The 26,847-nt window shown below is 39.6% G+C and overlaps 2 protein-coding genes across 3 annotated transcripts in view; one reads left to right on the top strand and one right to left on the bottom strand.

The window, feature by feature from the left end:
• Nucleotides 1-5,708, top strand: part of LOC148875987 (homeobox-DDT domain protein RLT2-like) — a 58,373-nt gene extending 52,665 nt beyond the window's left edge. For both annotated transcript variants that reach the window (XM_088965869.1, XM_088965868.1), the window contains exons 17-18: nucleotides 3,074-3,334; nucleotides 4,489-5,708. In XM_088965869.1, the coding sequence (XP_088821995.1) occupies nucleotides 3,074-3,334; nucleotides 4,489-5,376 (1,149 nt within the window). In that variant the 3' untranslated portion in view covers nucleotides 5,377-5,708. The remainder of the gene's footprint in view (nucleotides 1-3,073; nucleotides 3,335-4,488) is intronic.
• Nucleotides 5,709-14,015: 8,307 nt separating this feature from the next.
• LOC148875986 (uncharacterized) lies at nucleotides 14,016-18,130 on the bottom strand. Its single transcript, XM_088966351.1, has 3 exons — nucleotides 17,650-18,130; nucleotides 16,937-17,346; nucleotides 14,016-14,744 (listed from the first exon to the last, which is right to left on the bottom strand). Exons 1-3 carry the CDS (start codon nucleotides 17,812-17,814, stop codon nucleotides 14,306-14,308), a joined length of 1,014 nt encoding a protein of 337 aa, XP_088822477.1. The 5' UTR covers nucleotides 17,815-18,130; the 3' UTR covers nucleotides 14,016-14,305.
• Between the last annotated feature and the right edge of the window lie 8,717 nt (nucleotides 18,131-26,847).

Raw genomic sequence — 26,847 nt, 5'->3', positions numbered from 1 at the left:
GTTTATGTTATCAACCAAAAAACAAAGCAAAAGTCTTTCAGTCCTATTGAATGGTCAGTTGGCTGGTTTCTTCAAGAGTTCTAGAGGTCTTCGGCAAGGAGATCCCCTCTCCCCTCTCCTTTTTATTTGTGTGATGGAAATATTAATAGCCTTACTGAACCAGGTGGGAATCGCTCCAATTTGCTGATGATACCCTCTGTTTCATTGATGCTGATGTGGAACAGTTGGGAGTGCTTTTTGGGGTTCTTTGCTGGTTTGAGGTAGTTTTAGGCCTGAAAGTCAACTGGGCCAAAAGCAGGTTAATTCCAGTGGGAAAAGTAGAAAATATAGATGATTTAGCTGAGGTCCTGGCCTGTCAAGTTGGTTTCCTGCCAACTATTTATCTAGGGCTCCCTCTGGGAGCCAAATGCACATCATCCTTAGTGTGGGAGCCGGTGCTGGAGAGGCTAGAAAAGAAGTTCGTGGAAATCAAAATCTCTCTCCTTAGGTGGTAGGATTACACTTCTAAAAAGTTCCTTATCAAATCTGTCCTACTTCCCGTCTCTTTAACCAATGCCAAGGAAAGTGGTGCAAAAAGTGGACCTGCAGAGAGATTTCCTTTGGAAAGGGTAGGAAGAGGAGAAGACTCACTTGGTTAGCTGGGATCAGGTTTGTGCCCCTAAAAGAATAGGCGGTCTCGGGGTCAGGAAAATGAAGGTCTTTAATAAGGTTTTTCTGGGGAAATGGAACTGGTGATTTGGCAAAGAAAGAGGTAGTTGGTGGAGAAGCTTGTTTGCAGCTAAATCAACACAGAGTGTGGACTGGGTGACAACTACTTCTGTGACCTCTTTGGGGTACTCCATCTGGAAGAAAATCATGGAAGTCTTCCCTCTGATAAATAGGGATCTTTTGGTTTACCTGAGAAATGGACAAAGGGTAAGCTTGTCTTTAGGATTAGGAGAGTTGTTTCCTCAGTTGTACTAGATTGCAGAGAATCAAGATATCTTGGTGGCTGACTGCTCTGAGGTTCGAGACAACACCCAGGTTTGGTGCCCTTCTTTCAGAATACACTTTCAGGACTGGTAGCTGGACCTTGTGTCTTACCTGCTGGAATTGTTGTCCAACCAGAACCTGAATTTGCTTGAAGATGACACCTGGAACTGGAATTGGAGTAGTGATGGTGTATTCTCTGTTAACCCTGCCAGGAAACTTACAAGTGGTCCTCAAGCTGAGTTTCCTGCTGAAGTAGTCTGGAATCAGGTTGTCCCTTCAAAGATAAATGCTTTGCTCTAGGCTGTGGCTTTGAACGAGTTCTCACCAAAAAGAATCTGGTGAGGAGAGGAATCCAGCTCCATGACCTGCCCTGTGTGTTCTGTAATCAAGTGGAAGAAAATAGTAACCACCTATTTCTGCACTGCTCTGTTTCCACTACAATCTGGAACCACTTCTTGTCCTTCTGGCATCTCGACTGGGTTATGCCAGCGACTGTGTGTGATTTCTTGTGCTGTTGGGATTAAGGAGCACTGTCCAAGGTAGCAAAAAGTGTTTGGTCCTCCATTCCTATTGCAGTAATTAGGACCATTTGGGCCGAAAGAAACAGCAGAATCTTCCAGAACAAGCATAGGGAAGTGGATCAACTAATTTCCTTTACTTTTGGGAAGTTAGTCTCCTGGACTGCTTCTGTGAAAGGGGTTCAACCAAGGATTTTGGGAGCCCAGCTGATTGTTGGTGATATCTAACTTATAATGTATTCTTAGTTTTGGGCCTCAGTTATGTTGGTTGAGGGGCCTGTTGTAATATGTATTCTGGTTCTCTCTTAATGATATTTACCTTACCTTATTCAAAAAAAAGAAGAAAAAAACTTTAGTTGTTATGAAATGGCCCCTATGTCACTGACTTGTGTATAAATTGAACCCAAAAAGAAAATAGTGAAAAGAAACTAGGATAAGAATAATAAAATTAGTTTTATATACCCACAATATGAACAATTTATTCTAATAATATCTATTATACTACTATTAATAACATAAAAATAAAATATAAAAACATTATGTGCATAGTTTTAAAGGCACCAAGGCAAGGCTAGGTGACAGGGTGCGCCTTGTTGCCTAGCCTAGGCTATGGATTTTTTATGTAAAATCGTCTTGATTTTCCATAACCATATTTCCTTAATAATTATCCATAATTTTCATAAGAAAAGTATAAAGGTCATGTTAAAGTATGGAAAATCAACATATTCATGAGAAGAAAAAGAAGGAAAAGAAAATTCAAAAAATATAGGGGCTGAACCCTTATTTTTGCTAAAAGAAAATTTAGCAATGTTTGTGTTGATTAAACCCTAACTAATAAGAAAATAATAAAAAATAAATTAGTATATAAACATACAAAATGAATATTTTAGTTTAATAATGTCTATTTTATAATTATAATCTCAAAAAATAAAGAATAAAAAAGTACTTCATAATAGAAAGTACAAAACTGCTTGGCGATAGGCAAGGTGAGCCTCAAAGGGCGTCTTGTCGCCTAGGCGTCACCTTGCAAATAGAAATTAAGCTACTTGATGCTTCCAGTTTCTAAGTATCATCTGTTTGGATTAATCTCCAAACTTTCACATTTAGCTTGGGCTTGGATTCCTCTATTAAGCCTAACCTTTAGTCTGAAAATTCTATCTCTAGATTGTTTCTTGAAATCAATAAAAATCCCATAAACATCAAAGGTGCTCTGTCATGTTTCAATTGATCCTGGCCCAAGTTGCAAACTAATAATCTATTTCTGTTTTCCTACATGTACTTGCTTGGATTCCTGAGAGCAGGAATTGGGTAATAGGTTATAGGTGGCCTGGCTGCCTATGTTCAGGGCATGTCATCCTGGTAATCATAATTTTACCGTATACAATGACCTCTTTTAATATGTTAGGTAGTTAACCCATGTTCCAGTGCTTTTGTTTGTCTTGGAAGCACGCACCTCTTAGGTGAATTGACACTTAATGTGTATAAATGTCCTATGTAAGTTATTGTTATTCTATATCAGAGCTTATGCTTATACAATGGCTTAAATTGCATTCTTTATTAAGAATGGTTGATGGTGTATCCAGATATTGACTCTATTGGAGGGTGCTATAAGAAGGGACTATTTATCATCAAACTTTGAGGCAACCGAGGAACTGTTAGGTTCCTCTACACAATCAGGATCTGCTGTTGATTCTTCACCTCCTGAATCAGTTGCTGTACTTCCATGGGTACCTTCAACAACTGCTGCTGTATTATTAAGGCTTATGGAATTTGATGCATCGATCTCCTACATATTGCATGAGAAAGCTGAGTCCAGTAAAGACAAGGAAGATGGAGAATTCATTGTGAGTAACTTTCTCAGATGATCTTGGTAAAATCTACTTACAGAAAAATTTTCGTTAATATATAATGATTGATGTCTTAATGTTGCCACGTACTGATAGAAAGGCACACAAGGCAGCAACAAGATCATGAATGATAGCCTTCTGCCCAGTGATTTAGAAGGCGTGCCTAGGCACACAGGCGAGGTGCATTTTAGGGTATGCGCCTCGCCTAGGTCCTAGGTGCAGCCCTTTCAAAAGGCACATTCCTGGTGTGCCTAGACGTGCGCCTGATGCACCTTGCACCTCAGCCCAGGTGTGCACCTTTTGAAAATTTGACGATTTTTTGCTTTTTTTCTTTTGAACATAGCGGATGGGCCAGGGGCTCCGCCCCCTGGACCCCCATGCCACACCCCTCAAGGAATGGGGCAGGCCCAAACAAAGTCCGTGTTAGGTGTTAACGCAAGCGAACGAGAACCCCCTATTTGCTGATGTTGTTCATTCTTTCATCCTTAAAATGTTTTCTTAAAAAGCAATTAAAATTATAAATTCATTATTTTTTGTGTAAACTAAGACTTTAACACCTAACATCAGGAATATAATATGTTTTACATTACATTAGCTACGTGAAGTAATGCAATTGAGTGAAAAAAGAGATTAGAGGTTTTACATGCTTTAAAATGTTTTGTATGTTTGATTTTATTTTTAAATTCTCATTTGAATATTCTTTACATCTTATATTTATGTATTTTAATTTTAGATAATAGGTTTTGTAAAACATTTATTTTAAAATTTAAGTTTATATTTTTTATTAATATTATGTTTAATATTTTTTGATTTTTTGACTTTTTTTTTAATTTTCTGACATTTTTTTGATATTTTAGCATTTTTTTTTTATTTTTGTGCCTTGCTTCAAAAAGGTGCGTGCCTCGCCTTGTGCTTTGCACCTCAGGTGCAAATTGACCTTTGCGCCTTTTTTGCGCCTTGCGCTTTTAAAACACTGCTTCTGCCTCGTACAATAGCTAGTATGTTCACTGATCAAGGTCACTGATGGGCATATTTTTGGGTCATAAAAAACCAGACAATTGCACTCGTTAGATCCCATGTGCTGAGATCATGTCCACTGTTTTTTTATAGAATTCCTTGCTGAATATAAAATTCACTTTCATCTTCAACAGAAGCTTCCATCAAAATACACGGTTGTGAAAAATATCCAAGTTGTTGAACCGACAGAAGCTACAGGCCATCGTGAATACATGCAAGAAGGAAACTGGCTTAACACAGGCAGTGAGCGTAGAAGCTCTGGACGTGGACGTGGGGGCCGTGGGAGGGGTCGAGGTCGCAGTCGTGGTGGGAGGTGGCAGAGAGGCAGTGGATCCCGGTTGTGCAAGGAGTCTATTTTTAACATTGAGAAGGCAGGTCAAGGTCTGGGGCGGAAAGGTCGGACACGTGGGCGTGGGCGTAGGCGGGGTCGCCGTACAGTAAGAAGCAGACCAAGAACACAGAAGAGAGTGGTTGAGAAGGAGAAAACATTGGGTCGTTTCAATCACACCAGCAGAACCAAGCAGGAAAGTGGTGGGCAATTTCCAATTTTAGTTGGGGGAGATTGGGATCTTGAGGAAACCGGGAGGATGCATGTGGAGGAGGCTGACAATAGTAATAGTGCAGAAGCATCAGAATATGATGTCAACGGTCAAGGAACAGGTGATGAATATGATGACCGGGAAGCAGATTACGGTGGGATTTTTAATGGAAAGTCTGAAGATTTATTGTTGGAAAGTGAGGATGATGTTGAGGGTGATGAGGAAGGGGAAGATGTTAATGCTGATGCTGATGTAGAAGGCGATGAGGATGTTGAAAGTGAAGAGGGAGATGAGGATGACGACGAGGAAGAAGATAGGGATGGGGACGAAGGAGAAGAAATGGATGGAGATGAAGTGGAAGAAGATGAGAATGGAGATATGGAGGGGGATTTAGATGGAGAGGGGAATGTAGACGGGGACGGGGAGAGGAATGGGGATGAAGACGAAGGCACGGTTTCTACGTCATCGGAATATAGTGATTAAGAAAATTCTCATGTAAGCTCCATTAGTTGATTTATTAGTAATGTTGTCCAACATCAGTGCCCTACATTCTTTTATTTAAAGAGTTGTAGCGCCCATCCTGTAGCCCTAATATGTAATGTTTCTGGGCGGATGAAAAGATGGAATCAGTGTAAAAAAAGAGAGAAAAGAAGTTGATCGAGTAAATGCAAATCAGTGTAAACACAGAAGATCTGAAGATGCGATCCTCCAAAAATTCAATGAAATATAGCTTTCCACACTACGGCGATAGACGTCACAGTTGTACGCAGATTTTGTTCATTAATACATCTGGTGAGGACAGTACCGATGCATAATAATAGCTTCTCGCATAAAGATGACCTTTGTAATGGGAATGGCCATCTCAACATCTTTGCCCTTTGTTTTTTTCATGTGCCTACCCCTTAGAAAATTAGGAGAATGACGGTTCAGTCCAGGGTCAGAATTTTTAAGCCCAAAGTGTAATTGTGGTAGGTGTCAGTTCGGAATTGATGTTAATTTATAGGCGGGCAGTGATGTATAAAATGGAGAATTTGACATTTTGAATATTTATAGGTCTGGAGAATGAAGTTCAGAAATCTGCATTGGGCCTGGTCCTGTAATTGATAATGATACGCCATGAATTTGATCATTATGACATCAATTTTTGAAACTTTGCATGTTCTAACAGGTGTCCTATTACAGACAGTACAATACTTGGGTATCTACTACTTGAAACACACGTGATCAAACACTTGCCGTTAACTGAATTGAAGTATATTGGATAGGATCGAAATTTGTGAAACACGTGATTATACACTTGTCATAAACTGAATTGAAGTGTTGGATAAGGTCGAGATTTGTGAAAAATCACTTTAGGTGGTGTTTAGGTCATGGTTCCGATAAGGTTTTTTAACTACAACAAGGTTTTCGAACTGCCGTTGTTCCGGACGGTTGGACTGGTTTCATTTTACCCCAAATCCGATTTTTGGCCAAAAGCCATTAAAAAAGTCAACAATCTATTGAGTTGGGTGGTCGAATCGTTGATCTGTTCAATGGTTTTTGACCATTTTTTTTATTTTTAATTTATTTGTTAGAATAGATCATCAGTTTGAACCAGATGATTGGACCATCAACCCGAAATCGATGGTCAGAATGGTTTCATTTTTGAGTCATTTTTTAAAACGTTCTTACACAATACAAAGGCAATTTTCATTTTTTTTAACTATAGGATAAATTACAAAGACCCCTCTGTACTATGGGGTCTATTACAAAGACCCCCCTGTACTATGACCGTGAGACAAAGACCCCCTTCCATTAGTATTCTATTGAAATCTACCGTTGCAATATTTTTTAATTTCCATATTAACCTTCTAATAACTATTCAGAGAAAAACACTATTCATCTTCTCCGACCTTCCTTGACCTCACGATACACAAATAACAACGACGGACTTCCAAAGTCCTCCCTCTTTCTCCCTCTCTCTCCCTCTCTCTCCCCCGATCTCTCTTCTTCCCCTTCCCCTTTCTCTCCCTAAAAAAGCCTTGTTTGTACGGCAAGGTCGTCTTCAACTCCTCAGATACCGCCTAGTTCGCCGTGTAATGCAACTCGTGAGCTGAAACTAGCCCTCTTCTCCTCGAACCGGAGCGACCAGAAGCTCGAGTTCTTTACGTCGTCCTGTTTCTTGGATAAAACCACGAATTTTCTAAAAGGATCATTGTCTATCGCTCGACCTTTGAAGTGCTTCAAAAGAACAGAAAATCTTTCAGCCTCCATTTCTTGCTCCCCTTCAAAGACAACAACGATGTAGAAGAGGATTTTGAATTTGACAAAATGGGTTTGGTGCTTTGCTGTTGCTCTTTTTCTTCCCATGCAAACGTAGAAACTCTGAAAGGTGACAGTGATCGGGTACCCCTACGACCAAAAGTCAAACTGGAGAATCTTTCCCTCTGATCACATTCTGATCCTTTACGTGCTTGCTCTATTGCAGCTGCGAGCGAGTCAAAGTCTTACTTGTGTGGTGGGGACAACGCTTCACGGATAATCCTTTTCCCCTTCAAGATAGGTGATCTTGGGGACCTCAGCGACGAAACAACTTTCTTCCAAGTAGCAAACTCGTCAACTCCGCTAGGAACCTACTATAACCGAGGAGGAAGTTTTAAAGGTTTAATGACGCCTCTATCAAAGAGTTCATCGACGGTGAGTGAAGCTATCTCTAACTGACCACTGAAATCAAAGGTGAAGTCGTCATCATCGTTCTAGGTGTCGCTCGATTTTGACTTTCCAGGCTTCTTTTGTTCCCAATTGAGTGATACGCTCAAGTTATCTAACAAGAGGGAGAAGGATCGAGAATAAGGAGAAGAGAGAGAGAGAGAGAGAGAGAGAGAGTTTTTTGTAGAAAAGCTAATGCCAAGTCCATTCATTCAGGCTATATTTATAGCCTTATTGTGCTACAAACTGGGAGTAGAAATAGGAACTACTACCCCTTAATCTTAGGAGTTTATCAACAAAAAAACAGAATGCGCTTATCTAGGAAACATAATGCACTTATCTAGGAACAAAATTGAAGACTAATATATTCTAACAGAATTAAAACTGAATGGCTAAGACTTATTCACAACTAAGAGCTAATATGGTCGGGTCTTCTGCTGCTATCCACTTTGACCGGGTCTTCGGCTGCTGTGTGCCTAGTGCATGCATGCACATGCACGTATCCTTTCATGCACGTATCATTTCCTCCACCTCTGAAGGATCCTTGTCCGCAAGAAAGTCGGGATAAGATTTTTTGAAGTGCAATTCATTCTCCCAGGTTGCATCCTCGGCCGGCACCCCAATCCATTTGACCAAGACTTCGGATTTTGGGTGGTATTTGCCCTTGTGAATAATACAATGATCTAGGATTGTTTCCAGTTAGGGTAGGATGGTCGAAGTATCCAAGATTGGAGGAAGCTGAGTGGAAGTTGGGGTGATGGGTCCCAAGTGCTTCCATAGCAAACTGACATGAAACACATTATGGATCTAAGAGACGGGGGGCAAGGCTAAGCGATAGGCTACTGAACCAATCTTCTCAATGATTGGGTATGGCCCAAAATATCGTGGGGCGAGCTTCATGGAATGCCGAAACGCCACCAATGTCTGCAGGTAAGGCTGTAGCTTCACATACACGAAGTCAAGTGCTACGAATGAGACTTCTCATTGTTGCTGGTCCTCTTGGCATTTCATCCGGTTCTGAGCTACCTGGAGGTTATGTTGTAGCTCGCGTAGGATGATGTCCCGATCACGCAAGTATTCGTCAACTGCCCCTAATCGAGCAGTACCCAATACATAGTTCAGGAGACTTGGGGGTGGGATCCTGTAGACTGCTTCGAAGGGTGTCATTTTGGTGGAAGAGTGAGTGGAGGTGTTGTAGCTGTATTTTGCCCAAGGAACCCACTCTAACCATTTTCGTGGCTAGTCACCTGCAAAGCACCGTAGATATTGCTCCAACGTCCGGTTAACAACTTTGGTATGCCCGTTGGTTTGGGGGTGGTAACTTGAGCTCATACACAATTTTGTCCCATGCATCTGAAAAAGTGCCTGCCAGAATGAATTGATGAATACCTTGTCACGGTCGCTAACAATGGATGTTGGTACCCCGTGTAGGCGGACAACGTTGGCAACAAATGCCTTCGTGACTGTGGTGGTAGTGAATGGGTGTTTTAAGGGAATGAAGTGGGCATATTTTGTCAACCGATCCACAATTACCATGATAACCGTGTACCCATTGGAGGGAGGCAATCTTTCGATAAAGTCCATGGAGATGTCTGTCCACATTTGAGTAGGAATCGGTAATGGTTGAAGCAATCCCGTTGGTCTCATGCAATCTGTTTTGAAGCGTTGACATACGTCACATTGCTACAAGAACTCCTTCATCGTCCGATGCATGTGGGGCCAAAGGAAGTTGTGCTTGATGCGAGAGTGGGTCTTATGAAACCCAAAGTGTCCCCCTACAGGGGATGAGTGGCAGTCCGCCACCACCTTTGAAATCAAGGTGGAGGCGGGGCTCAAATAAATCTTGTCCCCCTTGAACCATACCCCATCCCATTGAAGCAACTTGTGGGAGGGTCACTTCTTCATCAATTCCTCATAGAAGGTGTCTTGTTTGACCTCTTCCTGTAGCGTCGGCCACCAGTCTGCGTGTGGTATGAGATGGAAAGAAACTGAAATTCAGCCATACGTGACAAGGAATCCGCACCTTGGTTCTCAGCCCCTTTTTTATACTCGATCTCATAGTCGTAGCCCAGTATTTTTGGCAGCCACCACGTTTGGGCGGTGTGGTTATCCTCTGCTCGAGTAAATATTTAAGATTTTTTTGGTCGGTGTGGACTGTGAATGGTTTTCCGAGCAGATATGGGTGCCATTTCTTAATGACTTTAACAATAGCTAACATCTCATTCTCATAGGTGGATAATGCCAAGGCTGAACCTTTCAAGGCTTCACTGAAGTAGGCCACTGGTCAGTTTTGTTGGATGAGGATGGCGCCAATCCCGGTTCCACTCGCATCGCATTCAATCACAAACCGTTGGGAAAAATCTGGTAGATGTAGGATAGGATTGGCGGTGAAGTGAGTGCCTTATTCAACTGTTGAAAGGCCAGCTCTACTGCCTTGTTCCATTGGAATCTCCCTTTGTTCAACAGTTGGGTTAAGGGAGCTGCAATGCTTCCGAAGTTGCGGATGAACTTCCGGTAATATCTTGCTAACCCAAAGAAGCCACGGACCCCCTTTACTGATGTTGGTGTAGGCCATGCGAGAACAGCTTGTATCTTGGCTAGATCAATGGATACACCTTGTTCTGAAATCACATGACCCAAGTACCCGACATGCGAAACACCAAATTGACATTTTGACATTTTTGCAAATAATTTGTTAGAGGATAATTCAGTTAAAACAACTCTCAAATGAGATAGGTGGTTTACCCATGATTTAGAATAAACCAGAATGTCGTCGAAGAAGACCAAAATAAATTTCCGGAGGTATGGGCGGAAGAGGTCGTTCATGAGGCTTTGAAAAGTTGCATGTGCATTTGTCAAGCCGAACGGCATCACTAAGAACTCGTAATGCCCTTCATGTGTTCGGAAAGCCGTTTTAGGGATGTCTTCTTCTTGCACTCGAATCTAATGGTATCCTGACCGTAGATTTACTTTGGAGTAAAATTTGGTGTCGCAGAGCTCATCTAATAATTCATCAATCACGGGGATGGGATACTTGTTTTTAACAATGATTTCGTTCGGTGCTCGGTAATCCACGCAAAACCGCCAATCTCCATCAGCCTTCTTCACTAGCAAAACCGGCGATGAGAATGGGCTATTGCTTGGTCTTATCAGCCCTGTCTGCAAAAGCTCCTTCACCATCTTCTCTTTTTCGGTCTTCTGGTAATATGGGTATCAATATGGCCTCACAGTAAACGGTCCTTTGTCGAGAAGCAATGCAATCCGGTGGTCATGGGGTCGTTTAGGAGGCAGGCTTGCGGGCAGCTCAAACACGTGGGAAAATTCGGTGAGAAGGTAGTCCATCTCGGGTGGAAGGGAACCTGGTTGGCCGTTGCTATGTGAAGGAACTATTTGAAAAAGAAATCCCGTACCTTGTAACCCATTGCATTCCTTGTTGGTTAAGGCTTCGATGTTGGCTCATCCCAATCCCTTGGAAGGTGCAAGAGAGCCCCTCCTTTTTGAACGTCAAGTTTAGTTTTTTGTAATCCATCTCGACGGGTCCAAGCGTGTCTAGCCACTGTACTCCCAACACCAACTGGCATGCTGCGACGGGAAGAACATAATAGTCAGCGGTAACGTGGTGTCCTTGAATGGCGAGGGTGAGAGCTCAGCATTGCCCCATGCACTCAATCTTTTCACGGTTGGCCACCATAACTTGAAATTTCTTGTCTCGGTTCACTGGCAACCCGAACTTGGAGACGATGGCTTGGTCAATGAAGTTGTGGGTGTTGCCACCATCAATTAATATTGTCACGTTCTTGTTTTTTAGTTTCCCAAGAGCACGTATGGTTTGCGGGTGCTCGGCTCCTGCAATAGCATGGAAGGAGATTTCAGGGATGGCTTATTGGTTTTCTTCCTCTTATTCAACAGTCTCCACGTCCGCCGGTTCTGGATCCTCAATCATGAATAGTTGTGGATGTGCACAATGGTGGCCGGGGGTGAACTTCTCATCGTAGTAGTAACACAACCCCTTCTCACGATGTTCTCGTGCCTCCTGGTTGGTGAGTCGCTGGAATGTTGGGGAAGGAGCACTAGAAACTTGGTTTGTGCGCGAACTTGGTGGAGGCCCAAGTACACCGGCCATGGGGTTGGGTGACCCCTTCTGGGTTGTCATGGCTGATGGGGATTGAACCGGAACTTGGTTTGTGCGCGAACTTGGTGGAGGCCCAAGTACACCGGCCATGGGGTTGGGTGACCCCTTCTGGGTTGTCATGGCTGATGGGGATTGAACCGGCTGGCTAGCTCTCTGCTGTAAGTGATTTTGTTCCTCAATTAACCGGGTCACTCCAATCGCCTCTATCAAGGTTCGAGGCTGCTTGATCTTCACATATAAACGGACGTCATTACGAAGTCTTGCAATGAAACAGCCAATGAGAAAGCTCTCGGGCAGGCCATCAACTTGGTGGGAGAGCCTTTCGAAGGCTTCTTGATAAGCCGTCACAGTGGTGGTTTGCTTCAGGCGGGTTAATGCTTCCAATGGGTCCTTGTAGTCGGTGGGGCCGAACCGTTGTAACACCGCTTTGGAGAATTCTTCCCATGTGAGCGGTCCACGATGCTTGGTCAACCACTTGTGCCACTGTAAGGCAATGCCTTCCAAATGGAAGGAAGCTAGCTGTACCTATTGGTCTGGAATAATATTTTGAAATTCAAAATACTACTCTGCCTTGTAAATTCTGTCGCTCGGATCATCCCCATTAAATTTTGGAATGACAACTTGACGTGTTGATGAGGGTGGTCATGGGTGGAGCTGGAACGGGAAGTATGAGGGTGTGAGGATTCTTCATGGGCGAAGGGGTTGGTCTTGGGAGTGGTTCGTGAGGCTCGAAGGGCTTGGAGTTCAGTTAACACTGCTTGTAAGACAGTGCTCACCTGGTCGAAGCTCGACTCATGTCACGCTAAGGTTTCATTTACCTCATTGTGGAACTCCGCGTTAGCCTTTCCACGGGTGTCCATGGTCGAACCGGCTCTGATACCAATGATACGCTCAAGTTATCTAACAAGAGGGAGAAGGATCGAGAATAAGGAGGAGAGAGAGAGAGAGTTTGTTTATAGAAAAGCCAATGCCAAGTCCATTCATTCAGGCTATATTTATAGTCTTATTGTGTTACAAACTGGGAGTAGAAATAGGAACTACTGCCCTTTAATCTTAGGAGCTTATCAACAAAAAAACAGAATGCACTTATGTAGGAAATAGAATGCAGAATTGAAGACTTATCTATTCTAACAGAATTAAAACTGAATGGCTAAGGCTTATCCACAACTAAGAGCTAACATGACCGGGTCTTCTGCTGCTATCCACTTTGACCGGGTCTTCGGATGCTGTGCCCCTAGTGCATGCATGCACATGCACGTATCAAAGAGCCACCCCTACCGCCGGTGCCGCTGGTGATGGAGAAGTCGTTGAAGCCATGATAGATTGCAGTGGCCCTAGTAGGACTAGTGGGAGCGTTGAAGAGCTCACCAAAACGTTTGGGGTTGGAAGGAGCGCTGATGTAGGGGGAAGAGCAGGCGCTGTGAAGTTGAAATCCATGCCGCTGGGTGGTACCGGTATCACCACCTCCATTATCGAGTCTAGAATTCTGTCCTCATGGCTCGATCAATTGAGAAGCTGAATTTCGGAGTTTTTATATGTGAGAGAGAGAGAGAGAGGGAGGAAAGAGGGGAGGAGCAAATGGCAAATGGGCAGCAGAGATGATTGACCAACAAATGAAGTTAAGGAGAATGTTGGTTGCTGGTGGTATAGAAAGAAGCCGCCTTTTTTATTTAGTTATTATGACGTTCACAACATAATCGGCGGCAATAACTGGATCATCTACAATGGTGTTGGGACTGAGCTTCGTGCTCAATATCCGCTGTGCTTTTCTCCGGGAAGAAGAAAGGGGAAGGGGAAGAAGAGAGATCGGGGGAGAGAGAGGGAGAGAGTGGGAGGGCTTCGAAAGTCTGTCGCCGCTGTAACAGTTACCGACACTACTGTTCGTGTATCGTGAAGTCAAGAAACAGTATTTTTCTCCGATTAAAAATATTGAAACGGTGGATTTCAACGAAGGGAAAGGGGTCTTTGTCTGAGGGTCATAGTACAGAGGCTCTTTGTCGCAAAACAAAGTACAGGAACAAGGGGGTTTTGATTGTGTGACCGATGTGTTTTCACCATTTTTTATCTTACGGCCATTATTTAAAAAAAAAAAAAAAAAATTACTAAAGCTTACTGCATTACTGCCATGTAATAACTCATCTGGAACCATAAATTACTGATTCCAGAATTATCAATCCGGATCTACAAGAGATGTTCCCAATGTGCTGGATGAAGGTGGCCAACAGATCCGAACTGTGTCCTCATACATCCATATGACCCCACCAAGAAAAACAATGGCTACCCTTGTGGGCCTAGACAAAAATGGTCAAGAAACAGAGAAATCAACTATTGACAATCACTTTGAGTAGGTTCTGTTTTTTTTTTCTCACCTTGAAATAAATTACAATGTATATTCCATCTCAAGAAAATCAATCGCCTAGTGTAAACAAACATCTAACAAAAATAAATTGGACCATCAAAAAATGAAGTTTATACTCAACTAAATTACAAATATATTGAACCGCACCCAACTACATATCCAGCTACACAGCCTTCTGAAAAAAATATTCACATGTGTCGCCCCTGCAAATTTTTAACCGCCAGACTCACAACTCAGGCACCCAACAGTCTCTTGACCCCAGCCTTCTGCTCAGAGGTTAGTCTCGTAGGGAACTTGATGTTGAACTTGATTCTCAAGTTTCCCCTCTTTGAAGGGTCCTTCTGTAGTGGCATTCCCTCTCTTGGGATGATCTCCTCATAACTTGGATGGATCACATTGTTAATGGGTACGCTCAGGCTCCTACCATCAAGTGTCTTTAAGTTTACAGTGTAACCCGTCAAGGCTTCGGCAAGTGATATCTTCTGTGTGATAACTAGGTCGTTTCCATCCCTTGTGAAAACATCATGTGGTTTCTCATCAATGATGAATACAAGGTCTGCAGGGATAACATTTGGCTGCTCATTCCCTTTCTCAGGGAACGTGATTTTCGTCCCCTTCTTCCAGCCGGGCTTAATGTCAATGGTTAGAATTTCTTCCACTGGCATGCTTTTCCTGGACCCACAAATGCACTAGGTTAAGTAACCAAAGGAATCTTATCAACTTATAAAGAAAATAAGAAATTAGTAAAACAGCAATTCATATATAATTAAAACATTTACCAGTAAATGCTACAACACAGTTAGCCTTCATCAATTTAAACTTACAAATATGCACGGAGAAATCGAATGCAGGAGCAGCAGAACAAGATAATTAAAGAAATAAAGTTCCCAAGTGGTCAAAGATGGTGCTTCTGTAATTTGAAAGGAACGCAAATCACTAAAACACCATCTAATTATTAATGATGACAGAAAAGCACCCTAGGAAAGCTGTCTCCATATAAAGATGAATAGCCTTCAAACTTATAAGTTAGAGCAGCCACTTCAAATCTAAGATTGACCTAGAAATGCTTTTACCGGCACCAAAGGACAGAACCATCTAAAACCATATCCTACACAGCAAATCTGAGTAAACAAAATCACTAGGAACTTTTGAGTTGACCATCTCCATATTTGAGTTCAGGAACCTTATTAAACTAAACTAAAAATGCTATCATAGGCCACCAAAGGGAAAAGCCATCTAAATACACTTTATACAAAACAAATGCAGGAGATACGCTAGCCTATCCACAAGGAAAACCTCTGACAATTTTAATGACATTGAAGAAGTCCATCTTCATATTTGACTTGGAGAACTCCATCAATTCTTTTCTTCTACAACACCCCTTGGTCCGATGGTATTATCAATTGTTTCTTAGAAGTTGAAGGAAATGGTGAATGTAGAACAGAGTCTAGCAAAATATTGGCATTCGGTAATCCACTTGTGGTTTTAATTTCCAGGTTGCTTTTATTTCAAATACCTAAGCAGGCTAAACCTCAAATTAATTAACAATAGACCAGTAAACATTAAGGAGAATCTATTGGCATCTCTTATTGCATTTCAACTTCCCTTAAAAGCTGTGGTTGCACTTAAATGGTGTATTCCATAATAAATGACTCCCAGACATTTAGCAGCTTCAGTTGCAGGATGGCCCACAAGAGAGTTCATTATTAGTAGGAGTAGAGTAGAATAGCCATATTTCCTTACAGAAGGAGCCATCATTTGGAGTCGGTTATGGGATAATCTTGGATAATCGTGAGGAAGACATTTGTCGTCTTCTCTCCTGTCTGAACTGACAGGAATTGAGTTTCATCATTTTAGATGGGAGTCACTTACCAAATACTCCTCTTTTAAATTTTAATGTATAGCTTTCATATTTCAATGTCTTGTAATAGGGGCCATTTTTAGTTTGGAAGGGCTAGGAATGGGTTTTCAATTTCTGGAAAGAGTTAATATTTTGTTTCTCTATGCAAAGCAATGGATTGGATATCGTATGATGACCTTGTATCACCTCAGCAGTGTTTCCAACGTGTTTAAATTGGTGGGAATAGAAAATGACAGAATGTATCAAAGCAGGTTACTTCTATGTCCATAGACTCTAGTATTTTATCCAAGGAACAGGTGATACCAAATGAGGTGCAAATTTTGATATTTTAATGCTTCCAAACATAAACTTAAACCGCAACAATCTTTCATGCTAATATCAGAAACTGAACTTTAGCTTATCTTCAACAGTGATAAATCACCAGAGAACTACAGAAAACTATGCCTGAATGTAATGTGGAAGGAACAGAAGAAGAAAGTTTCTAAGAATATTGAGCTGAACCTATCTGGGCTAGCTAAGAAGGTGAACAACTCCATTGCTGAAGCCAATGAATAGGCTAAATTCTAGAAACTGATGGATAAGACTGCTAATGATGACAATCAGACTGCATCTTCTTCTAAGCAGCATTAACATCTGTCATAAAAGAGATAAATTTAATGAATTTCTGACTGAAGACATTATAGGGGCCTGATTAAGACTTCAAAGCAGCATTATCGCAGCTACAACCAAATGTTGGACAAGACTGATTTTGGATGGGGTTATTCATTATTGTAATGGCTGAGGACGAAATATGGCATAAATATGTCAAGATATTAATGGACAAGTAAACAGAAACCATCATTCAGGTGGGTCGAGAACCAAGGTGAGTCAAGAACCAAGGATCCTAACAACTTCTAAATGGATCATAGAAACAAAAGCAAATGCGTCAAATGAGATATGAGCTAACATCGATTGGATCAAGAAAAATGGATGTAAAAAATGAGATGAATGACGGAGTACTCACCCACTGATGTCGGTGATCTCTCTTGAGATCTTCATTTTCTTGGTAGTTCCCTTATAAAGCTCCTCAAGGCTACATGGCAAGTGATTCTCTATTGGAGCAGCCTTACGGGGAGCTTGATTCATGGAGCTCTCCCTGAACGACCCAAATATATCGTCCCCAAAATAACCACCACCACCAGGGAACCTCGAACCGCCTTTCATAGCTCCGCCTCCTCCCATGCCTCCGAACGGTCTCGAGGAGCCGAAGAACTCCGCAAAAATGTCGTTTGCACTTCTAGGAGTGAATCTGAACACATTCGGGCCATCTCCACTTTGGAAGAAGGAAGCCCCACCGGGTGGAGGAACTTGCCCTTTAAGTCCCTCCTCACCATATTGGTCATAGATAGCTCTCTTCTGGGTATCACTGAGAACCTAAGTATATTCACGAGAAAAAGAAATCAGGCACTTGAATATTAAAAGTTAGAATAAAGCAAAGGAACCCAGATCAAAAGATGGGAGTTTTAGGATAATCGGAAATGTGAGATTTGTATAAGAAGTAAAAAGGTATAAACTTGAAAGAGTTTGGTTGGGAGTCTAGAAAAAAATGAAAGAGTTTGGGATTATCAGCCCTATAGAGGTAAAGCAAAGAAATCCATGAGCAAATATGAGGTTCTGAACAGATGCATAGTTTTATACATGTATGGAAAACAGAGAGAATAGAAAGGTAATACTGACATCATAGGCTTCAGAGATCTGCTTGAACTTGGCTTCGGCTTCTTTTTTGTTGTTGGGATTTTTATCAGGATGCCACTTCATAGCAAGCTTCCTGTATGCTTTTTTAAGATCATCGTCGTTGGCGTTTTTATCGACCTGTAAGATCTTGTAATAATCGATGCCCATATCTTCCGCTACTGTGTTCTTTCTTCTTCTTCTTCTTCTTGATTGGTGATGATACTACTAAATACTAATGCGTTATTCGGGTTTTGAGTAGCTTGAATTGGTGGTGGAAGAACAGACGTTCCGGTGGCGGCGTTGGGTGGGATTGTTTGTAACAGGGACGGCAATAGAAAGAGAGCCGGACGAGATTTGTCTGGAGCCTGGAGGGAAGGGTGTGGAAGCTTCTAGCGGACTCGGAGTTTTCTCTATCCTTCCGTCCGGATTTTAGCATTTAGCGAGTTCAGATCTGCGAGGGCGCCTCACAATACATTCTCGCCGTGTATTGGGAACATCGATGTTCACATCATCTATTCTGATATATCATCGAAAGATGTTCTCAATACACGGTGAAGATATACTATAAGACGTTGTGGGGCGCAGATGTGAAGTCGCATTTAGCAGGTGGCAGCACAAGAGATGAAAATTGAGATGCTAATGTGTTATCATTATTGGTTTGGTTGGTTGAGATGTTACGCAGCTACCTCTCCATCTCTTTTAAGTGAAGATTTAAGAGTGACGTTGAGTACATAAAGATAAACTCATCTAACACAACAAACGGAAACGTATCCATTTCCAATTCATACTTGATACTTTACCGTATCTATCTCCTCCAAAGAAATTATTTCCCAATGTGATCCGACTACGACGACAACGAAAAGCAGGATAGCAACGGGGTTAGTTTTGTAGTTCTGTAAAGGAAAACATCCCGATTAGTATTACCTCTCTAAGTGCCATTTTGGTCTTTAACCCAGCGATCAATTTTCACGCCGGTAATAAATTTATGGGAAATTTTCTGTTTAGTATCCTGTATTTTGGTTAAAGTGATAATTTGGTTATCAAATTTTAAAATGCGATAATTCAGTATTCTAACTTTTAAAATATGATAATCCAATACCTTCGGTTAATCAATTCGTTAATTAGCTGTTAAGTTACATTTGAAAAGTTAAAAATGCCTTAAGAATGTCATCTAATTCTCTTTATCAATATTCAAACATTGACACTAAAATGAACAGTCCCAAATTCTGGATTCTTCTAAACAGTCACCAATTTTTTTTAATAGAAGAGGCTAGGAGATTTTGAACTGTTCAGTTTTTTTGTCAATGTTTGGATCGTTGATAAAGAGAACTAGATGACATTCTTAGGGCATTTTTAACTTTTCAAATGTCACTTAATAGCTAATTAACGAATTGATTAACAGAAGGTGTTGGATTATCATATTTTAAAAGTTAGAATACTGAATTATCGCATTTTAAAGTTTGGGTACTGGATTGTTGCATTTTAAAGTTCGAGGAGCCAAAGTACAGGATACTGATTGGGAATTTGGCCTCATTTATGAAAGGTATGAACCCCATGTATTTTATTATTGTAATGGAACCTTATCATTAGTTCCACAGTCTAAACGGTCAAAGCGTTCAGTTAAACTTTGCTCTCCACACTTTAAATCGTGACAATTTAGTACCTCAACCCCTTTTTTTTGCCAAAAAAAGATAAACTTTCATTTCTCAATAGCATAACTTGTACATTATCTATCGTTAACTAGCCTAATAACCAACCATTAAGTGGCATTGGAAAAGACGTAAATGTCGTTCGAGTGTCATCTAACTTTCTTTATCAACCATTCAAACATTGATAAAAAATGAACAGTCCCAAATCCTTGCCACTTCTATTCAAGAAAGTTGGTGTCACATCTTAGTGGAGTGGGCATTCTATTGATCCCAACTTTCTTGAATAGAAGAGGCAAGGATTTGGGACTGTTCATTTTTTAACAAGCGTTTGGATGGTTGATAAAGAAAATTAGATGACACTCGAAAGTCATTTGTGTCTTTTCAAATGCCACTTAATGGCTGGTTAACTACAAGTATTGGATTGGCACGATTTGAAAGTTTAGGTACTGAATAGTCACGTTTTAAAGTTTGGGGATCAAAGTGGATGGTTGATAAAGAAAATTAGATGATACTCGAAAGACATTTGTGTCTTTTCAAATGCTACTTAACGGTCGGTTAACTACAAGTATTGGATTTGGCATGATTTGAAAGTTTAGGTACTGGATAGTCACGTTTTAAAGTTCGATGACCAAAGTGGCACTAGGCCCAAAGTACAGGTGCTAATTGGGAACTTTCTATTTTATAAATTCTAGATCCTTAATTACCTCCATGTAAAGAAAAAAAAACTATATTCTTCTCAAAACATGAGTTTTTTGGGGTAAAAAGTAGGATTCATTAAGTAGAACACGTGGCAAAGCCTTACAAACACCAATACAAGATACCCTCCTAGAATCTATCTTTTCCACATTTGAGGGTGGGGTGGATCAGATTGTTAGGTTAGCTGGTTAGCTCTATTATTTGATAAAATAGTTAAAATCGTGTAAACTATCTCCTTCACATAAAATTCAAAATATTATTATATTTTTTGTTACAACAAAATATTATATATTTAACACTTAGTGCATAGGTTTATGTATTTCAACTAGACCTGGCAAAAAGTTGACCCAACCTACGAACCCGACCCAACCCAATTCGAAAAAATAGGGTTAGGGTTTCATATTTAGCTACCTGAATGTGAGAATGACCCGATTGACCCAACCCGACTTGACCTAGAAAAAACTAGGTTGGGTTGGGTCATGGGTCAACTCGTTGACCCAATTGTCAAGTCTAATTGGGACTATTTATTCATTGTTAGAAGTTTCCACTTTTTAACTTTTCCTATTTAGTCTTTACTCTTTAAATTGTTAAATGTTCAAGTTTTTTTTTTTTATTTTACATTTGGAATTTTAAGGTTAATTTCTTTAATTTTGGCCTTTTTCATGTATTTTTTCTTTATTTTTTTTTATTTTAGTTATTTTTTGGGATGACCCGAATTGACTCATGGGTCAACCCTAACCCGAACCCGACCAACCCAACCCAATTACTAGGTCTAATTCCAACAGTATGCAAGTTGGGAGGGTCAAATTTAGCCTAATATTGTACTCTACCCGTGCCGATAAGGGTGCAAATGGACCAGATCATGATTTGATCCAATTTGAAATTGGACCCTAACTATTAAATTTTTTTCCTTTTAATAATATACTATTTTTTTTTAAATTAAATCAAATCGAATCATATTCGAATATCTGACTTCCTTGATAGATAGATTTGAATCCATATTTGTGAGGTCCGATCGGATCTTTGGATTAGATCTACAATTTATAGTATCAGGTTGGCTTCGAATGTACCCTGGTTCAAATATGATGTGATTGGTTTGCATCCATACGTACCCGTGCAGGTTGTGAAAATCCTAAAGTCCATCCTCGCCCCAAAATCCATTTTTCAAGGGAAAACCCTCCCTAGTGGGGCATGTAGTGGTGAGTACCCATTGGTAGGGTAGAAATTTCAATCTCTATCAAAAAATCATCCTAAAAATTAAAAAAATGACTCTTTGGATAAATCACTTATATATGTTAAAGGGTTCAGATTGGGCTTGGATTCAAAACGCAGGCCCAATATAAAAAACTTGTGGATTGGGTTTAGGAATGAATTTATTTTTTGGTGGTAGGGGTGTTCAAGGGTCGATTTGGTTCGGTCGCTAGTTTTTTAGCCAACTAAACTGACATAGTTATATTGGGAAATTGGTCACCTAAAACGATTAACCTTTAGTAGAAACAAGACAGCTCGGGTTGTATCGGTTTGGTTCGTTGGTTCAAAAGATTTAAATTTAAGAAATTATATTCAAATTAAAAAATTGCAGCATAATTATTAAAAAATAAAATTTACAATATAAAATATTTTAAACTAGAAAATATTAGAAATTTCCCACTTTTTCATATAAAATTTTAAATTTAAAATATATAATATTAGTATATATCAATGGTCAAGTCATGTTGGTTTTGGTCAGTTTACACATAGCTAAACCGAAACCGACCGACCTCTTGAGTTAGCATAATTCCTAAATCGAAGCCGATTGAAAATAATGTAAAACCGCCTAACTCAAGTTGAGTTGGGTCAGGTTGGTCGGTTAGGTTGTTTTCATTGGTTTAATGAACAATCCTATTTGGTGGAACAGGAAAAAGGATAATTCCTCATGCACACATGAAGAAACAAAAATCAAACTTGTACACATGTGATGCGGCACAATCCGGGCACTCCTACCTGGCTGTTGACTGCCTCCTTGTTGACAACGGACGGCACCTGAGAAGATGGAAATGAAGGATTCCGGGGGATTTTACCCAGTGGGAATACTTCAATGCTTAAGTTAGAACGCAAGAAAGAAGGAAAAGAAGAGTCGGTAGCTAAGAGTGTAGGTCGCTCTTTATCACTATACTCGAGAGATCAGAGGTCTCAAGAAGAAGTTTCTCTTCTGCCCTGAGGGCTTTTATAGGAGCGCTCTTGTCAGATTAGGCATAACCGCCACTGGGCCCTTGCCACAGCCGTTACCTGGCAGGGCTGCGCAGGTGGCCGTTGTGACGTACTCCTCGCCCGGGTGAGTGACACTTCTCCAAAGTGACAGGCACACCTCCACTTGTTAAGAGACGTGGGTGTAGACTGTCGAAAGGACAGAGACTATGCTATCAGTAAGGGACGTGGCGCAGTCTGATTGGTATGACTTGTCAGATAGAAGCTTCCTAAGGAATGCTCGTGCGGCCCATTCGCGAGCTGCTATGTAGCGAACTCGGAATACTTTAGGAGTACCCTTAGTAGAATTGGTCCTCTGGATGACTTGTCTGCTTGGGAGCTCGGGGGAGTTGGTTTTCTTAGCTCGTGAGCTAAAGTTGCTTCGGAATATCCCTTTAGAGGTAGTTCGGGGAACCCAGAGTTCATGTTGTGGCGAGCTCCTCCTTTTGCGCGCTACGATATAGCGAGCTGCCTTATGGGCCCGTTACTTGATTGTATTAGGCTACAATGCTAAGCTATCGCTTATGCTGAGTCAGTGTCCACATGTCACTGTTTCGTAGGTCATACCAAATCGTTCTCCATCAACATGTATCCTAAATTCATGAGAAAATATTCCCAATGTGTGATTGGATGTTCATACTTGTTAAATATTTATAGGGCTTTTGCTTTAAAGAGACCCATTACCACACGAGCCCATATCATCGAGAATGCTTGAATCCATCTGCACATTGTGAATATCTCCTATTCATGTATCTTAAAATCATGGGAAAATGTTAGCAATGTGTGGGTGGATGGGCCTAGATTATCTTAAAAGCAAAAAACTATGAATGCACAAAATTCTCATTACATAGCATATTCACACATTGAGAATATCTCCCAAACATTTATGTTAAATTCATGGGGATTCACAATGTGCGACGGGATTCCCCTGCTAATGCATTCTATGGGATTTTATACCATCTTGAGATTTACCTAAACTTATACCCCTTCTGACCACCGAACTAAAAGGATCTGTGAAAGGAAGAGGAAGTAATAAAAAATGCTATTTTATCAAATTCCCTTAATAATAAAAAAATATTTTGCCTATAAAATAATCTTTTTGACATTAATAAAAGCTACCTCATTTTTGAATACTAAATATAATTTTACTATATCAAAAACTTGTTTTATTTTAATTTTTCCTAAAACTTTTTTTTTTTTTTTAGTTTTTCATTTCCACCTTAACATCATGAGAATAAAAGTTGTCCCTCCAAAAAAAAAGTACATACAAGAGTATTTTTATCGATATAACATACAAAGGGTGTCAAAGGATAAAATGGATTTTTGAAAAGTGTTAAATGCCAAATAAACAATTTTTGTCACTAAAATTGACGGCGTGTTAGTTGAGGGGTGGAATACGTAAACGAATCTCAAATTACAGGGGGTGAGTAAATGAACTAGAAATCTAGAAAACTGGAAAAATATACTTGTATAAATAATCTAAGCAGTATTGTTTTTAGCCTTTACTCCTCTTGGAGGAAGGCCGGAAGTTGCTTGGGTTTGACCCGAATTAGCATTTTACACGATGTCGGGCCTTTGGGCCAGGCCTACTCAAATTTTGAGTTTCGACAAAATCTCAATCCGAGCCTGTCCAAATTGCACCGAGCGAATTGCTTGCCCAATCAGAAAAATAAATAAAATTCACTGGCATTTTCTGTATTTTAACAAATCTTCACTTCGCTACTTGGCTTTTGAAAAATGTTTTTCACCTTTATTCTCAATTATGTTTTTATCAATTATCTCACCAATTGGTTGGTTGATAAGGTCTCCTGCTGCTGGTCATAGTGGGGACTTGGGATTGAATCCCGCCTGTATCTAGGTTGGGGATGGATTATCCCCGTTGTATATTCCTTTAAAAAAAATAAAAAAAAAATAGCATCTCATCTTCATGATCATCATCCATTATGGGATCTGTTACCTGAAAAGCCATATCCAATATTAAATTATTAGTGCATAAATCATTTTTTATTATTTCTATTCATGTCGTTTTTTGGTCTATCTTAAGCTCTTTTAGTTTTAGCCCCTTTAATGTGTAACAAATCACTAGTTCGAACAGATGCAATTGATAGTTTTCAATGCATTACCTCATCATATGCATATGACTTGGTAAAATGCTTTTGAAACTCTTAATATGTGCATTTAAAATTTTGCATGTCAAATTTTCTTAACAGTAATTTGCTATAGATTTATCGTTTTGGGTGAATGAATTATATTGCAATAGAGGTACACGTTAATGGAAAACTCTTTTGCAACCCTAGGACCACGTCTCGGAAAGTTCATGGTTAAAGAATTGTAAACGGCCCAGCTCATTCAGGGCTTTGGCTCAAACCCAGCCCAAGGTGGTTGGCTCTATGCCAATCCCATTTTGATACATTCGTGTAATGAACTGTTTATAAAGTATCATTTTGTCTATTTTCTAACAGGGTAAATCTATGATTTCGAAAAGTATGATATCTGAAGATTGCTTATACGTTTTTTAAATTTCACACATGCTTCTCTAGTATCATAATCAAACCCTTAGCATAAGTGTACATATGTTTTGCATGTAGCAATTCTAGATGATAATAATAATATCAACAATGTATCTGAATTTTTTTATAAAATTTATTTATTTTTTTATATTTTTTGTTTTTACTATTAATTGGATGTATATTATAAAATCCGAATCTGATTACGTAAGCACCTCATATTGGGCTACAGAGTTTTGAGTATCATTGGCTGGCCTACCTAATTGGTTGGACTCTTCTTTTTGTAATGTTTTATCTTCTTAGTGTATACTTTTTTTTTTGTTTATTTATAAAAAATGTAAGATTTAAAGAGGTAAAATTGAATGATATAAAAAGTATAGTTCAAACAACATTTTAAATCTCACAATTAAATAGAGATTAAATTCAAAAAATGGATATTTAGTCAAAAGAAAGTTCTACAATTTTATTCATATTTTTAATGGTTGTTTAAATATGGAGTTATATATATGTTCAATTTTTTCTATAATTTTTTTATTTCTATGCATGTATAAATAATATTGTTATTTTTACTTATTTTTTGTTTAATATGTTAAATATATGATATTATACACTTATTTTTTGTTTCTATATATATATATTTATTTATTTCTATGTGTCTATTTTTTCTATAATTTTGTAATTTTCTATATTTATTTATATTTACAAATTTTATTATCTAACTATGACTTCATGGGTTGTACAATTTGATTTGGATAGTTGAATTGCATAGTCATTAGTTGGATAAAGAATGATTTTGTTCAAGGTTTTTAAAACCAGACCGAACAAGGAACTGTTTTAGGGTCCAGTTCCTAGGTCGAACAGTCTTATCGTCAGGTCCAAAAGGATGATCCGCTCTAACAAAAAAAAAATAAAAATAAAAAAATATAAAAACCATTCCTGGGTTGAATAGTTCGACAGTTTGACTACCCAAGTCAACGGTTCACTGACTAAATCAACGGTTTTTGGCCAAAAAGTGATTTTGAGGTAAAACTAAACCAATCGGGTGACCTGTTCCTGGTTTTTCCAGTCCGATCATTCGGTTCAGTCTAGTTTTGAAAACATTGATTTTGTTTTTGAGTAAGTTCTAAAATATACGGGTTTATATTGTTAAGGATAGATCTAATTAGTAATATTTATTAGTGAAAATATAACTTAAATGTGGGATTTAATAAAAGAGAATGAGAATTAATACATAAAATACAAGAATTAATAAGAGGGGATTAAATGAAGTGAAAATCATTAATTGAAATTATATTTTAGACCTTTATAAGTAAAGATGAACTAAATAAGAAATGTGAGCATTTTAATCAATAAAAGTTTTACACCCTCATTCATACTTTTTATAATAGTATAGATAATATTTTATATATAATTATCATATAGGTCAGGCCAGTTCTCATGGTCCATGGGCACTAAGGAAACTAGAGAGTCCCACTATAGATGCCTTTTGGGAGCCCAGCCCGGCCCCTTTTCTGTATGGGCTGGGAAACTTAGATCATGGAGGTCAGGCTCGTGGCTAGCTCAGCCCACTCCTCAATACTAATGCGAACTGCTCAGCCCACCATTAATAACTTCCCTCTTGATAAAAAATGCAGTTATGGAAGGTAATGTACTCTCCCAACATTGTCCCAACAGGCCACTGCAAATCTTACCTAAACATCTCTTTTGTCTTTCACGGGAGATGGTTCTATATATTGGTAACTGATCTAAATTCCCTTTAGAGTGCAATATGGAAGGTAATGTACATCACGAGGCAACCCAAGTTAATTGCCAAGGTGGGTCTATCCCAAATTTGACAAAATCTCAAACTCAATCCAACCCAAGTTGCACTCCTATTGCTCGAACCCAAACGATTGGAACGCACATTAATGGAATTGATCACATCTATTGCTGCAGGCTGCAGCACTCTCGTGACCTCCAAATGAAACGCAAATATGCTAGCAATGAAAATAAATTCAAAATATCACTTTATTTCTTGGTCACTGTGTTTGTGTTTCATTAGGGATTGCAAGTAGGGATGTCGTCAATTGGATTGGATTTTGTCCAATCCAATTTGATTCAATATGAATCCATTACAGATAGAC

Source organism: Nelumbo lutea, chromosome 1 (assembly GCF_056320005.1).
Source record: "Nelumbo lutea isolate HS-2025 chromosome 1, American lotus-T2T, whole genome shotgun sequence".
NCBI classification, from domain to species: Eukaryota; Viridiplantae; Streptophyta; class Magnoliopsida; order Proteales; family Nelumbonaceae; genus Nelumbo; species Nelumbo lutea.
Note: the sequence above shows the minus strand (reverse complement) of the source record. Positions and strands in the feature narration are given on the sequence as shown.

Bases quoted from the DNA above. Each gene is read 5' to 3' on its own strand.
- LOC148875986 (XM_088966351.1), bottom strand. From the start codon at position 17,814: ATGGGCATCGATTATTACAAGATCTTACAGGTCGATAAAAACGCCAAC. The intron at 17,347-17,649 runs GTCAGTATTACC...GAATATACTTAG, and splicing joins AGATCTCTGAAGCCTATGAT to GTTCTCAGTGATACCCAGAA. The intron at 14,745-16,936 runs GTGAGTACTCCG...TTGTGGGTCCAG, and splicing joins GAGATCACCGACATCAGTGG to GAAAAGCATGCCAGTGGAAG.